The sequence below is a fragment of the Puntigrus tetrazona genome, chromosome 2, assembly GCF_018831695.1.
Source record: "Puntigrus tetrazona isolate hp1 chromosome 2, ASM1883169v1, whole genome shotgun sequence".
NCBI classification, from domain to species: Eukaryota; Metazoa; Chordata; class Actinopteri; order Cypriniformes; family Cyprinidae; genus Puntigrus; species Puntigrus tetrazona.
The window spans coordinates 22,855,477-22,873,083 of record NC_056700.1 but is presented as its reverse complement, the minus strand read 5'-3'; the positions used below and the strand labels follow the sequence as shown (position 1 = coordinate 22,873,083).

Genomic DNA, 17,607 nt, shown 5'->3' with positions numbered 1-17,607 from the left:
GAATGATTACTATAATAAATGCACCGATCATCGTTAATGCTATTCAGTGACACCTTATTGTAAAGCGTTTTTTTATTGCAGTTTTAGTTATCAATGCAGACTAAAGGAAAATAAGAAGTGTTGCCATGGCAACTAGCCATGTTTAAGTAACAGAAATGAGTTTTATGGTTTTCGTTTAGCAGAACGCCCACTAGTTAATGTCACCCTGAAGGTGATTTCCAGCAGATCTGACTGTATTTGTCATATTGCACACACGCTCCAGGACGGGTGAGTTTAAGTTAGAACATTCTTCATTTATGGCTCTTGTAGCTTATTGGTTAACCAATCTGTTTTCAACACCACCCGCCGGTTAATGGACGTGCACGATGCACAAAACAGGTTTGTCCCAATCGTCCTGCTTCTCGGCGGTTTTCTGGGAAACTCTGCTGCGATGTTGAGAACAGACTCCGTTGCGATTTCAGTTGGCGTATTTAAAACACTAAAGAAAAGAAACGATTCAAAGTAGTACAAAAACACATAAACAAATGAGAATACCCTCTACAGTCGAAGACACATGGACTAGATGGGCGACATGACTTCATGTGCATCCGTGGTCACCAGCCAGGGACCCTCCCTCATTGAGACCCAGTCGGGGGGGATGATGGGAAATGACCTGGGGGGTTTGGACTGGGCAGGAGAAGCAGAGACGTTCACGCACCGGCCGCCAAAGCGTAGAGCGTCAGGACGAGAGAAAACCGATCTAATCTGTGCATCAATGCTAATGTGCACCGTATAGCGATTAGTGCGCGTGAAACGGAAAATGAATTCACAGTGAAGCCAATGAATAAACAACTGCATCTAAATCGCGCGCAAATGCACTTATTAGTCATAAGTGCACGAACGAGGCCGAGTAGAAAAATAAAATATGCAGTTATTGCAAACGGAAGATGATGCACTATTGCTGTAAACCTCATGTAATTATATGGCTCTAGCGTGTGTGTGTGTGTGTGTGTGTGTTTCTCGGCGTTCCTGACGTCTAGCCGTTCCGACAGTGTTGCCGCCTCCCCCCATGAAGGCCAGCGGGTTGTCGGGGCGTGCGTGGAGCGAGGCCGATCGAGGGGGATCGTGGGTAGGCCACCCCTCGCCGGCCCGGTCCAGGCACGTTAACACACGAACCGCGCGGCCAGAACACGAACCGTTTCTGGCTGACGGTGACGCGGCCGGTGCATTTGTCCCAACTCACACAGGTGCTCATCGCAGAATTTGTTTATTCCTCGTCTCGGCTCAGCTGCGGTGCGGCGGAAGCCAGCTTTGCATTAAAGCGCATTACGGAAATCGCCTCGGTGTCTAAATTATTATGTTAATTAGCAACTCTAAAGAGCAAATTTACATGCCGTTAGTTTCTATAAGTCATCCGAAGATGACACTGTGGCTGTTTCTCGAATTTGTAATTTTCCGGTTAACCAGTCGACCGCGCAAAACAAAAAAAGTCAATGTTCGTTGCTGTAGGGTTTAACCAGCCGCCGCAGCAGAAAACAAGGCCGCAGTGTTATTACCGTTAGCGACTGAGATTATTTAATAGAGTGCGTTAACTAAAACAAAATGCTTAGAAAAGAAGTGAACTCATTTTCGTTTACTTAAAGGGGAATTGCAAAAACTACTGGAACAGAAACTGAAAATCAAAATCTAATACACATGCTAAAATAAAGACCAATAAATTAAAAAAGAAATAAATCAAGCAGAAAAATGACTAAACGTCCAAAGAAAATTATCAAAAAATTATCCATATTATTATTGCTTTTGCTTTTGTTATTATTAACAATAATAAAGACTATTGCTAAATAAAATTATTAACAATAATAAATAAGAAATAATAATATAGACAACAGTGATAATTATCTTGCTATAGAAATAAAAAGGTCAATAAGTCAGCAGTTGAATTATTTAAACTGGTAATATATATATATATATATATATATATATATATATATATATATATATATATATATACACATTATACACACATTTTTTTTGTTTTTAATTCAGTAATGCTTAAAATAATTACTGAAAAAATTACTTGAATGGAAAATATTAAAGTAAATATAAAAAAGTAAATACATTTTGTCTCTCTCTCAGACTTTCTCTTTATTACTAATATAAAAAAGTAAAGTAAAACAAAAAGCCTGCAGCAAAAATAAAAAACAAAATGAAAACATAATATAAAAACCAAAACCATTTCATAAATATAGAATCCTATTTTAATTGTACATGAATAACACTGCAAGGTGGTCAGGTTTCTGCGTGCACGATGTATGATTTCTGCGATTCAGCACCGTGTGTGTTAGCGTTGGGCGTTTATGCTTCTCCCAGGGGGCCCCTGGCTGCGTTGTTTCATATCATCTTCATGTTGAACTTGCGGGTTCCTCCGGATCCGCCGGTGGTGGTGGGTCCCTCGGTCTTCCTGAAGGAGTACTCCACCGTGAAGTTGTTCTTGCGCTGTCCTCGTCCGCGGCTCCACACGAACAGCAGCAGGAAGCAGAAGAGCACCACGCCCAGGAAAGTGATGCAGCCCATGGCCGTGGACACCAGGATGGTGGTCAAATCCAGCGTGAACTTGAGGAAAACGCGCGTGCTGTTGAGCCCGTGTCGTTGAAGTCCACCGCGTACAGCGAGCGGTTGGCGAAGAGAGCCGAATCCGACGGCTGGCCCTTGACGGTCAGCGTGGCGGGTAGGTGTCGTTTCCGCCCGCGTTGCTGGCGATGCAGATGTACGTGCCGCTGTCCGTCACCTGCGCGTATCGGATCTCCAGCGTCCCGCCGGGGAGAACTGTGATCCTGCCGTTGCTCTTGGAAGTGATCCTCCGTCTCTGCGGGGAGATCCAGATGATGGCCGGAGTCGGCTCGCCTTCGGCTCGGCACAGGAACGACACCGGCTGGCCTTCGTGAGCCGTCACCTGTAGAGATGGATAACGAAAACACAGTAAACGTTAGTTTAGCCAAAATGAATATTCTATAAGAACGAGGTAAATACTCTGCCATTGGGGTAAGCAAAATAACATCAAAAAACTAAATTATTTTGCTTTCCTCATCAGCAGAGGTTTTTGCTTGTTTTAAGTAAAAAGTTACTTAACCTGCATTTTTTGCAGTGAATTACCACGTTGAAGGCACAGAAATGTAGCAAGAAGATCTGTAAAAAAGTCCCGTTTTCCAGAGAAGTATTGTAGAGTAAACTAGAAAGTACATTTCCTGAAGAAAATGTGAGTGGTAATAAAAAGTACAGCTAAGAATACCGTCATCAGATGATAAATGAAAAGTAATAACATACTTAGGTTATGTAAAACAACACCCTTTTTAGCTCTGCGTGCAGCGACCTGTTTTTGAGCATGTCCCTTTAAATGCTAATGAGCTCTGCTGACCCCACCCCTCCCTTCCTTCTGTTCTCATGAGACTTTTACTTTAGCAGCGAAACTTGCACATTATTTAGAAAGTAGATTTGCAAAGATTAAAAAGGAACCGTATACTCACTTATTCTGTAGGTTAATACATAAATGCATTAAGGTAGATTGCATTAAGGTAGATTGGTCGGCGTGTTCCTTTACATCCAACAACAGACCAGGAGGATTTTTATAATTATGGGATGGATGTATACAAACACTGCCAACAAACATTAATGCTCAAATAACATGACTCCTTTGAAGTACCGGATTGATAAGCAATATTGGTAATACTGTTAAAACCTTGACCCATCCCTGCTCACCTGCTGCAGCTTCCGATTACGGATCTTGGGCTTCTGGCAGGTGAAGTAGTCGAACAATGCGGAATCGGTGAACATGCTCAACAGGTATCCCTGCACCTCCGGCGGTCCGGAGCACACCGGCATCTTCCCGTCGAAGTTCAGGGTGCGTCTGCGCTGCAGGATCCACAGCAGACGACAGTCGCAGGACAGTGGGTTCCCGTCCACTCGAAGCGTCTCCAGGCTGTTGACCGAGTGGAAGGAGCTCTCCTCCAGCGTCACCAGATCGTTGTTGGACAGGTTCAAGACTCGAATCTGACGCAGACCTCCCAGTGCGTGAGGCTCCACGGTGAGCAGGTTAGTGCTGACCATGTGCAGCTCCTTCAGTCTGCAGAACAAGGACAGATTCATTATGACCAGGCCCGGTTCTACGGGGAAATTAAATCCGCCAATGTTGGAACGTTTTGAAATTTTGAATAAAATGAAAAAACCTTCAAATCACATGAGCCAATATTTCATTCACAACAGAACATAGGGAACATAACAAATGTTTAAACTGAGAAATTGTACAGTTTTACCCACTAAAAATAGTTGGCCAGGGGCAACAAAGGGCTGAAAAAGCAAGAGATTTTAGAAGATTCAGCTGGGAGAATATCTGGCAACAAAATAAAATGGCATCAGGTCTGTAACTATAAAAGGAATGACGAAGATAGGCAGAGTCTCTCAAAAGTAAAGATGGGCAGAGGCTCTCCAATCTGTGAAAGAGTGCGTAAAAAAAATTGTGGAATACTTTAAAAACAATATTCCTCAACGTCAAATTGCAAAGGCTTTGCAAATCTTATTATCATCAGTGTATAACTTCAGAGAAACCTCTGTGCATAAGGGACAAGACTGAAGACCTTTGTTGAATTCTTGTTGTCTTAGGATCCTCCGGTGACATTGCATCACTCTTCACCTTGATTCTGTCATGGACATTACTAAATGGGCCCAGGAATACTTCCAGAAACCACTGTCGGTAAACACAATCCACCGTGCCATCCGCAAATAACAACTAAAGCTCCAGAAATGCCTTTGTGTCCTGTGGGCCAAAAATAGAGTGTTTTAAAGTGTTCTATGGTCAGAAGAGTCCAAATTTCTTGTTGGAAATCACGAGTGCAGTGTCCTCCAGGCTAAACAGAAGTGAGACCTTCCAGTAAGTGACCCAGACTCAGAATTTGTTGGGGGTTTGGCAATTTGCTCAAGTGCACCTTAGTCATGGTACTAAAAGTGGAGAGAGCACTGGTTATTCATTCCCCCCTTGATAATTCCTGAAGACTTGAGACTCAAACCAATGACCTTTGGGTTACAAGTCAACTGTCTACATGTTAGGCCACTGTTCATTTCAAAGGCCAACATCTCTGATGGTATGGGGGTGGCATACAATATGGGCAGCTTGCAGGTTTTGGAAGGTACTATGAATGATGAAAGGTGTATAACTGTTTTAGAGCAACATATGCTCCCCTCCAGACGACGTCCGGGTCAGGGAAGTTCTTGTGTATTTCAGCTGGACAACAGCATTACAACAGCATGGCTTTTCCAGATCTTTCACATGGAGAACATTTGCTGCATCATTAAACAGGAAAACACATCAAAGACGACCACAAACTCTTCAGCAGCTGGAATCCTATATCAGGCAAGACTAAATTATAAGAATAAATTCCAGCACCAAAACTCCAGAAATTCATAACCTTGATGTCCAGACATCTCCAAACTGTTTTGAAAAGAAAAGGAGATGCTACACCATGATAAACATGCCCCCGTCCCAACTATTTTGAGACTATATGAGACTATTGCTAAATATCTCAGCTTAAACGTTTGTATATATCAAAATATACAAGGCTTTTTGAGGAATAGAAGCATCTGCTAAATATATTCTTTCCCTGTTCAAGCATATGAAGCTCTACTTGCATCTTTAGAGATTCACAAACCATTTTGGTACATTCACGGTCACATGACATGCAAGTATACAAATAAACCACTTATGAACCGGCCTGATGAGGTCTCGAAAGGCCCAGGACTCGAGAGTAGAGATGGGATTGTAGGAAAGGTTCAGGGCCGTCAGGTAGGCCAGGTTCCTGAAGGAGGCTGACGGCACCGAACTGATGTTGGTGTTGGTGATAAAGAGCCAGGACAGATTAAGACCCTGGAAGCTCAGCGGTGAGATGTACTCCAGGTACGGCCAGCTGTCCACCTCCAGGCCTCTCAGCGCAGACAGCTTGCGGAAGTTCTGGTCCTCAAGGGCTGAGATGCTGAGGTGTCGCAGGCGAAGGGTGACCAGGTTACGCAGGTAAGACAGAGTCTGGCCCGATATGGACGTCAGGTTGCACCTCTCAATGGTCAGATCTTCCAGACCGATCAATCCTGAGAAAGCCTTGTGAGAGATGTAGACCAGGTCATTGTCCCCCACCTGGAGAATGAGGACATAATGATTAGTATGACTGTAATTAATGGGATTTATATACATATTTGTGGCCCTGGATCTCAAAACCACTCATCAGGGTCAATTTGTTTTTAAACTTAGATTTATATATATATGAATAAATAAGCTTTCCATTGATGTATGGTTTTTGTTATGATAGAATGTCTGGTCTAACATCTGACTATTTGAAAAATCTTAATAACGATAAAATCTTCTTTAAACCGGTCCAAATGTTATTTATATTGCTAAATATTTTCATGGAACACGAACTCCTGAACTGTTTTTGTACATTTGCACTCGTGCTATTTGTTACAGATATGCGTTTCATTTTTGTTATTGCTGAATAGAGTTCAAATTTCTTCTCCTGTGTCATATTCTTGATGAGATTTGTTCGAAGAGCGCCCTCTACTGTACAGACATGAAGTTACATTTCCTTCAGCCTGAGGTGTATTCTTTTGTTTATAAAAACATTATATATATATATATATATATATATATATATATATATATATATAAAACAAACAAACAAGTCCTGCACAGATTTAAAAAGTAAACTAAAGGTAATGTAAAACAATACTTTCCATAAAATGTAACTATTGCTGTCAAACAATTGCATCCAAAAAAAAAAAAATTTGTTTACATTCATATATTCATATTCTTATATTTTATATTATATACATATACGTATATATATGCATTTGTTTGCACTGGTATATAAGTAATAAATATACACAGTATAAACACACATGTAAACAAACACGGTTATTTTGAATGCAGTTAATCGTGATTAATTCGTTTGACAGCATTTTTTGGGGGGGAACAACACAATATTGTAATGCATAAGTAACTTTTCCCCATCGCTGCTATGGGGTTTAATGACTCTTTGCAGGCACTAACCTCCAGGTTCTTAAGACTGCGCAGATCTTGGAAGGTGTAGTCGAGCAGGATGACGATCTTGTTCTCGCTCAGGTCCAGTGTGGTGAGGTTGGCCAGCCGTGCGAAGGCTCCCATGGGCACGAGCTTGAGCTGGTTGGCTCTGAGTCTCAGCGTCCGTAGAGCCTGCAGGCTGGCGAAGGCGTTGGGCTCCAGCGTGCTGATCAGGTTCTCGCTCAGATCCAGCTCCTCTAGTCGCGGGTACGGAGCCAGATCTCCCGGGGCCACCCAGCGCAGGCGGTTCCGGCTCAGATCCAGCAGCCTGGTCTCTGTCGGGATGCCCTCCGGGACGCCGGAGAGACGCTTGCGCTGGCAGGACACGGAACGGAGCTGCGCCGCGCAGTCACAGCGAGGAGGGCAGCCTGAGCACTGGACGGCCGTCAGGGCCAGGACCAGAACCAGCCACTGAAGCCGGCCCAGGCCCCATAATGAAGCCATGAGCCTCCCTCCACTTCACTCTACACACCTGACAACAAGAGAAGAGAACGAGAAGGAAAGAGCGAGAGAGGAGGGTAATTAGGTCAGCTATTTCACTATATATCATTTGCAGAAGTGCAGTTTTTTATATTTAGTATATGCTATTGACCTCAGAGCAAAAGTTGCCTTTGATCAGCAAGGTTGCATTTATTTGATTAAAAATACAGAAAAATAAAATAAAATGGTAAACAATTAAAATTTGTACTAAAGAATGCTAAAAACATGTTAATCAAAATGCTAATCATGTCAACAATATGCTAACAACAGGCTAACCGAGTTATAGATATGCTCACAACATGCTAATAATGTTAACAGTATGCTAACAACACGCTAATTAAGTTATAAGTCTGCTAACAACATGCTAATCATGTTACCAATATGCTAACAGCATACTAACCATAACCATGTAGGAACATGCTAATCGTGCCTGAAAACATGTTAGCAAAGTGCTAACAACATTATGCCATCAACATGCTAAAGTTTTAGCCATCGTTATCTAACATAAGATTGTGCTAGAAAGATACTAGTGGCATGCTAATCATGCCAAAAGCATTCTAATCACGCTACGTCCTGCTGAAAAAACAGCATATGCTGGTTAGGTATGTTTTGAAGCTGGGATGCTGGTTTAAGCTGGTTTATGCTGGTCCGCCTTTCTTGGCTAAACTAGACTTTAAACTGGAGAAGGCGCTTCCGATTCAACTCTCTACATTTTTAAATGAAAACAACATCTTTGATCATTTTCAGTCTGGTTTTAGATTTCAACATAGCACTGAAAATCTCTTCTGAAAGTGTCAAATGGTTTACTGCAGTCTGTAGACGCTGGAAATTGCGCTGTTTTGGCGCTTTTGGAGCTTAGCGCAGCATTTAACTGTGGATCATGGGATTTTTCTTGACCGGGGGTTAAGGGGCCATCTTAAAAGTGCATCTTATTTACATGGACGATCCTTTGCAGGACTTCTTCTACACAGTTTGTTTCATTAGGGGTTCCTCAGGGCTCATGTTTGGGTCCGGTGTTGTTCTCTTCATACATGCTACCTTTGGATCTAATATGGCCGGATTTTAACATGCCTTATCATTGTTATGCTGATGACATCCAGCTGTATTTGCCCTTAAGATGTACCACGGACTCCAATATTTCAACTTTGTTTGAGTGTTTGGATGAAATAAGGGCATGGATGGCTTCTAGTTTTCTGCAACTCGCAACGAGTCTAAATGGCGATTTTTTTGCCACCCAAAGTTAGCCAAACAGCATTTTCATCTCATTTCACCTTATCGACTAATTTAAAAACTCTTGGTGTAATTTCTGACTCGGACTTGAAGTTTGATAGACAAGTCTGCACTGGCTTCCTGTTGACTTTAGAGTCCGATATAAAGTCCGAAAACTAAAGGTGATCAACGACGCCAGCCTAAAAACACACAAATGTTGTTTTAAACCGCCTCAAGTTGTGTGTAGCGCATGCTAATCTCTCATCTCGCTGCGCTCATTCGTTAATCTGATCCCGCCGGAGGATGTGCCTAGAAAACCGTCCCTGAAACGCCCATAAAGAGTCGACTCAATACAAGCGGATGATTACGCATAACCTCCATTACATAAAAACGGCTAATATCTGGCATGCCAGCAGTTTTTCATCTCCACGCAAGAGAAGAATTGACGCGAACGACTGGAAAAGCCAACAGCGCATACTAATACAGTGTTTATCATCCTCACATGTTCTGATAATAGGACAGGCAGCTGATGAATTGCACTCGGCTAGTTATATAACGCTAACGCCGGGCTGAAAAACACCACGAGTGGAGGTAAGTGAAGACTCTGATGGCCTCATCAGACCAATCTTCTTCACAACAGAACAGGAGACGTGACACATCATGTAGGTGGTGAATTAACTGCCGTGACCGAGTCACTCAGAACCCAATGCAACACACACACACACACACACACACACACACACACACACACACACACACACACACACACACACACACACACACACACACACCTACACCTGGAACATGCTTTTATTTTTTAGGTCACACAGTGTCTGCATTTCAGCATTTCAGTCACAGGCCTCGAAATCAAACCTTATTTCATTTATGTTTTTATGCATTATATTTATTCCCAATTAACCACTTAAAGTGAAAGTCTGCTTTCCTAATTCATTTATAAAACGACCTCATTTTGAGATTAAAATATTATTCCTCAAAAAAACTCCAGTATGACATTCACACATTTTTATCCTCACTGCAAAAAAATGCATTCGTGCATTCATCAAAAACATTTGTAAAATGCATTCACAAAATGCATTTAAAATTCAGAATATTCATGTTATTAAGCTTTTTATTCAGCTTTGGTTTCTACAAAAAATACTAATTTATAGCAAAAATGTAAATTTTTCATAAACTTAGGCATGAAGGTAGATTGTTTAGAAAGCAAGACTTAACATTTTGAAATCATTTTGACTTTAGTGTTGTGATTTTTATGTTATGATGATTTTAATGTGTTTTATTTATCAGTTAGTTGAAGCTGTATTTTTAGTTATTTTGCAAACTAATCAGAATGACAAAAAATAGCATGCTTTTTGAGAACGATTAAAAAACAGTTTCTGCCAATTAACTGCAATTTTTTTTCCCAGTGTATTCTCAATTAATAAAACCGAGTTTCATATTTAATTTTCTTGTTGAATATTACAGATCTATATAAGAAAAGTTGCAACTACCACATATTAATTAGAATAAAATAAATGCAAACTGAAATTATATATATATATATATATATATATATATATATATATATATATATATATAAAAAAATCTGAAACGATTAAATGCAAAAAAAAATCACATCAAATTAAAAGTTTTAGTTTACATGTTTGTACTGTGTATATTTATTATTTATAAATAAATAATATATTCACGAAAAAATATGTTATGTTTATATATTTCAAATTTATTTTAGAATATATGAAATATAAATATATAAAGGTACATGCATGTAAATATTTTCTAAATAAATACTGTGTTTGTATGTGTACATAAACACACACATAGCAAATAAACTACAAATTGTATTCTGAATGTTATTGTGATTAATCGTTATTATATATATATATATATATATATATATATATATATATATATATATATATATATATATATATATATATATATATATATATAATATCTAAAAAATTACAATAATATCTTAATGATAATAAAATACAGCTGTACAGCTGAGTAATTATCTTCTCCTAATACACCTGCATGAATCCTCGAGTGCAGTGATTGATTTAGCTGTAAGTGAGCTCCAGACTGAAGCAGGGCAGGTTTAATCAGGTTATTTGCTATCAGCGGGACGGGAGTGGGTGCTAATAAATGACATGGCTGCTGTTTGTTTTTCTCTGGCGCTCAGTTAAAGGTTGAGTCACCGGGCGCCGAGCCACCGAGCTTGGATCCCGAAGACAGGGTTTCAGCCAAGAGCGTCTCATCTTCAGCCGGCCGCCGCTGTGTGGGTCTGACGCACTCCTAGAGGTTACAGACTAGAGATGGCAACAAAATCAGGAATCGAACGATGACGGGAAGAAAAAAATCAAAATGCGGTATTAACAGCAATTGAAACCTCAGCTTGGACTGGAAGTTTAGGAAATGGAAAAACGTGCTTCAGGACAAACTGGGAAGAGGTTTTCCAGAAACCCCTTTAACAGCTCTTGTAGCTTTATTTCTGAGAGCGTATGTTTCCTTGCACAGACGTTTGGGTGTTTTTATCGTCACAAAATATACTTCGTCTGGTTTCGTCCAGCTCCGTGCAACCGTTTTAATGCAACTAGATGTTAATTATGATTAATCGCATCTAAAATAACAGGTTTTGTGTGTATTCTGTATATTTATTATGTATATGTAAATACATAATAAATATAAAAATATATATATTAAAAATACATTTTTTCCCTCGATTCATTAAATTTACTCACTATGTTTACAACAAAACCAATAATGACACATTTAAATTACTTTTACCCCAAATACTAATTAGTTGCAATACATTCTTTAAGTTTACTATCCTAGCTCTATGTATCTGAAACTAAACATAGACACTAATTTAATTTATTTTTAATTTAATTTTTTAAATATATATATATATATATATATATATATATATATATATATATATATATATATATATATATATATATCTATTTAAAAATAAATAAAGAAATATATATTTAAAAATAAATAAATAAAGATATATATATATATATATATATATATATATATATATATACACTGCTGTAATTACTCAAAGTTGAATTAAGCTTGCTGCAATACTACAGTGCAAAAAAACTGCTTTAATCTATGCTTTCCACAAATATCCTACACAAAATCAATGCAGGGTTATAAAGACATGTTACACACACACACACACACACACACACACACACACACACACACACACACACACACACACAGACACACACACAGACACACACACACACACACACACAGACACACACACACACACAGACACAGAGCAGCTGATGGTGCTTTTATCAACGACACAATGCAGATCTCACGCGTGCCGCTGCTCAGATACGAGCGTGGGAGGACGAGAAACGCAGCTTTGATCTACAGAAAGAGCATCGAGCGGCGCGTGACGCTAATGTCATCATGTACTGGCATTCAGGAGTAAAAATACAGCCAAACACAAACATGTCAGAGAGAAAACGCAAAGGATTTATTTCACTGACATTCACCACGGGGCCGTTTCTATCTAATTCATGACCTTTCTGTGTAAAGCCTGGACTCAGCAGAAGATCACACTTCAGTACTTCAGTGAACGGCGCATTAAAATAAGAGCAGAAGCCACAGAACGATTACTTTCACGACTTTATTCAGGTATGGAATGGTTTTAGAGGCGCTTTCACGCAACTCCCGCTCGATCCAAAGTGCTGTTCGATACGGAGAACTGAACAGGATCCATGAAACCTATTGACATTTGAAATATTATGCATAATTATCCATCTGTCGGTCCACGAAATGGGTTTGATCTTTAATAACAGATCTTTAGAAACGGCATCCTAAACAACGTGAAAGAGAAAAAAGTCATAAGAATAAAGAATAAAAATAAAAAATATATATAAGAAAAATTGTATTAAAAAATTTGATTTTTAAATATTTAAAAAATATAAGAAAAATAAATGGAGACCAATAATAAAATACATTAAAACTTAAAAATAAAATAATAATAAAAATTAAAAAAATATATATTATTTTATTTTATATAATACACACATATATATATATATATATATATATATATATATATATATATATATATATATATATATATATATATATATATATATATATATATATATATAATGTTATATAATAAGATTAAATAAAAATACAATTAATTAATTTATTGCACTTTTTTTGTATAACTCCAAAAAAACCGAAAAGTGCAAAGAAAAGAAAAAAGGCATAAAACCATTCCCCCCTACATTCAGATAAAGTTCAACCGAAAATGTTTTCTAGAATAAAGAAGGACTGAGACGTGTGTTACGTGACGACTGCCCACACACACGCAGAGAAAGAGATGGAAAAGCTTGGATGAAAGCAGCCATGATCTTCACGATCTCTCGGACGAGGCCGGCTTCTGAACTCTGCTGTCCTAAAAATAGAGCGGCTCGTGGTCCTTCTCTCGGGGCCGCCGGGGTTTTGGCTGTTTGTGAGAGTCTCTCAGCTCCAGCCCAAAAACACACACGCTCCGGGATGATAATTAGTCGACTCATTCACAACAAAGAGCCTGGTGACTCATGGATCGGCTTCGGCCGGCGGGGACCGGTTTCCTGAGCTGACCCCGTTTCAGCAGATGAGGAGGAAACCTTCATTAGACTGAGAAACACTAACTGAATTCAGATTGGACTGAAATGGATTCGAATGTTTGCGTTGGCTGAGAGGGATGTTGACCGTACGGTAATGAGAGAAATCATATCTGAGCGAGTGGGGTCAAAGGTTAAAGAGTGAGACATTGTGCATCTAGTGTTACCCAAAGATCACTCAAATAAATTAATATATATATATATTTTTTCATATAATGTATATATATATATAAAATGAGCAAAAAATATTTAATGAATTAAAAAAATAAATAAATAAATAAATAAATAAATATATATATATATATATATATATATATATATATATATATATATATATATAAAACTTGAAAAATACATAAAATATTAAATTAATTAAAATGTTATTTAAAAATAGTAAAATAACAATACAATGTAAAATATAGTAAAACAGATTTAAAACAAAAACAAAAAATAAATAAAATCAAAGCAATGTGGAATAATAAAAATTAACATATAAAAACAAATCAATGTCAAAAATAGGAATGAAAGTGAAAAGAAAATTGCAATTTACAAAACAATTACCAATTGAAAGAAATGCAAAAGAAATGCAAAATATAAATAAATAATAATATTAATAATAATAATAATAATAATAATAATAATAATAATAATAATATATATATATATATATATATATATATATATATATATATATATATATATATATATATATATATATATAAATAAATGAAAATAAATACATAAATAGTTACTTAACCATAAATACTTATTTCATTACAATATAATTAGGCTATTTATAATTAGCTAACCATTGGAATAATAAAGACAGACGTAGCTCAACGCCTCAGTAACCTTCTTGAAGCAGGAATGAAGAGAAGGAAGGAGGCGTCACATGTATATCTCCAGTAACACGAGCTGCGTTTCTCAATCAATCTCAGGTTTAAATGTCATTAGGTGGTTTTGTTCCTCAAACACGGATCTGAACGCGTTTCTGTTCCTCCGGCGAGGATCGGCGAAGGAAAGCGTGTCTCGCCGCGAGGCTCTTTCATGCTCGGTGATTTATGAGGAGGGTCAGCGCACGCGGCCCCGGGGCCCGGGGTCCACAAACACACACAGAGCCCAGCGCCATCCGTCTCGCTAGAAATGAAGCGAGGAACACGAGACGCCAGACAACCAGAAACAGATCGAGAAGGTGTTTCTACAAACTACACATCAATCCATAAAAACTAAAGTATTAGGCCTCTGATATGGGATCATACAACAGAAGATGCACGCAAATACTTTTTATATTAACGCTAAAAATGCTCGGTGACATTCCCATAGTGTTTTTGCTGCATGTTTATAGACTACAGTTTGCTTCGCTCTTTAAAAAATAAATAAAATGAGAAACGGAAACAAAATGAAAACAGCGTGATTTAAAACTAATAAAATAAACGTTAAAATTATTCTTTATTATTAACAATTAGTTATCGAACCCCGGTGACATTATCGTGGTGCTGTTGATGCATCACTGCACAAAAATTAAAAAATATAAATAAAAGCAATATAATTTTAACATCATAAAATAAACGAGAAAATATTAGACATAAGCCTCAGACACGAAGACATTAATAAGCTAAATTAAATGTAAACAACATAATTGTAATATAATAAAACTCATTTTAAAATATGAACACATATATGATAAAACATTAATGTAAATATTAAAATAATATAATAAAGTAATAATAATAACAAATATTGTCGTTAAAATATAATAATAATAATAATAATAAAAAATAAATAACAATAAAAATTTAACAATATAATATTAAGATAAGAAATGGGATAAAACAATACAAAAATGCACATAATCTAGAATATAAAATAAAATCAAATGTAAAGAGAAATTAATTAATTAAATAAATTAAAAAAAAAAAAAAAAATCACAAAAACATTGTGCAGCACGACTGATAATAATCATTAATGATGCTAAAAATTCAGCTGCGCTTCACAGAAATATATTACATTTGAACAGATATTTACACTGAAAACAGATATTTTAAATCGCAATAATATTCCCCATTTTGATATTTCCGTCCCGTGGTGTTTCTTCCGCTCGAGTCACAGACATCAGAAGCGAAAGCGCCGCGAACCGAAGTCACGAAATGACGCAGATCTTCTCAAGCGTTCGCTCGGAGGAAGCAAACAAACACGGCCTTCACGAGACGGCCGAAAACAAACCGCAAACATCACTACTGAGCTTGTCCTGTTTCAGGAAATAACTACCGTTCAGACGCCGTCCCTCCTGCAGCCTTCTGAGGGCATGTAATGGATTGTGACAAGCCCCTCTCTGCCCGAGGAGACAAATAACCCTGTCTATCTAGTGAGCTGCTTGACACAGACAGCATCCATTTCTACATAGACAGCATCCTAAGCACGCCAGAAGCAGCTCTCAAACAAACGGTGCTATGCATTCTGGGATTGAGTTCATCTTATTTACTGAATACAGCACGGTACAGAGAGTATACCGCTTTTTAAAAATAGTGTGCAATGAACCGTTTACAGTGCGTGCTACACGGTCCCATGTGTGAGATATTAACTTATTAAATAAAAACTGACCTTAAAATAAATATATTTAGATTATTTGTGTGTGTGTGAGGAAAAATGTCTTTTGACAGTCTGATAAATAAAATAAAATAACAAGAATAATAATATTCATATTAAAAATAATACATGATTAAAAATTATAATAAATATTTAATAGTACTATTTAATAATAATTAGTATATACACAATATTATTATTATTATTATCTATTATTATTACTACTACTAATAAAATAACTACATTAAAAGTTATATTTTTCATGAACAATAAAAATATATATATATATATATATGAATTAATAAACATTTACTATTGTTATTATATATATAACAACAATAATCTATATTTTTATAATCTATATTTTTATAATCTATAATGTTGTTATAGCTATTAGCATCATCAAAACACCATAAAATTATAACGATTAATAATAATAATGAATAATAATGACAGTATTTGTTGTCATCATTAATAAAAATAACAACAATAAAACCTTTTTTAATCAACAATAAAATAAATAATAATAAAAAAAACATTTATTATTGTTAATAACAGCAAAATATATTTGTATAATAATAATAATAATAATAATAATAATGAGTTATTGTTGTTAATAATAATAAACATTTAAAAAAATTATATTATTAAAAACTGTTCATTTATTGTTATCATCAACTATACAACAACAACTGCAAACTCATCTATTATGAATATAATAATATATTGTTGTTTTAAATAATAAAACACTTTGTTGTTGTTACGATAAATATTATTAGTATTATTAATATTAATATTATAAGTAGTGTTAATAAATTGCATGTTTGACACAAGGCTTTAATATTCAGCACTGACTTAATAATAATTTATTAAATAATTAATGTAATAAACTGTTCATAATTTTGCATTTGAAAAATCTAATATTTTTTACAGCAATTTTCAAACGTAATGCAATTTTTAAATAATCACCATTTAAAAATAATCATGTTTTAACTAATTACAAACATTTACAAAATTTGATAAATTAAAAATAAATAAAATAATTAAATATTTAAACAAAAATTTAATGAATCACATCTGAAAAATGACCAAGTAATTTAGTATGTTAAGAACACAAGAAAATACATATTCATCAGGGATTGATCTCTTTTTCTCTTCATTATTGCCGTTTGATTATTACGGATGATGATGTCACAGTCCTGTACATTCATTTCATATCATAAAAACATTTGGATTTGGGTTGAATCTGCTGCAGGGAAAAAAAATCTCATTTTCTACTATTGTAATGTAGAGATTTCTCCAAAACAACTGAGATCTCCTTCTCTGACCTTGATCAAGGTGAACGTGTGTGTGTGTGTGTGTGTGTGTGTGTGTGTGTGTGTGGTGTGTGTGTGTGTGTGTGTGTGTGTGTGTGTGTGTGTGTGTGTGTGTTCGGTGAGCAGGTTAGCGCACTTCAAAGGGAACATGATGTCATTATCATGCACACACACTCACACACTCACACACACACACTCACACACAGACACACACAGACACACACACACACACACACACACACACAGACAC

General features: G+C 36.6%; 1 protein-coding gene across 1 annotated transcript in view; it reads right to left on the bottom strand.

The window, feature by feature from the left end:
• Positions 1 to 2,111: 2,111 nt before the first annotated feature.
• LOC122328301 (leucine-rich repeat and immunoglobulin-like domain-containing nogo receptor-interacting protein 3) overlaps positions 2,112 to 17,607 on the bottom strand; it is a 37,905-nt gene continuing 22,409 nt past the window's right edge. The window contains 6 exon segments of the mRNA XM_043223952.1: positions 2,112 to 2,621; positions 2,624 to 2,707; positions 2,710 to 2,932; positions 3,736 to 4,099; positions 5,742 to 6,157; positions 7,067 to 7,568. Of these exon segments, the coding sequence (XP_043079887.1) occupies positions 2,371 to 2,621; positions 2,624 to 2,707; positions 2,710 to 2,932; positions 3,736 to 4,099; positions 5,742 to 6,157; positions 7,067 to 7,540 (1,812 nt within the window). The 5' untranslated portion in view covers positions 7,541 to 7,568 and the 3' untranslated portion in view covers positions 2,112 to 2,370.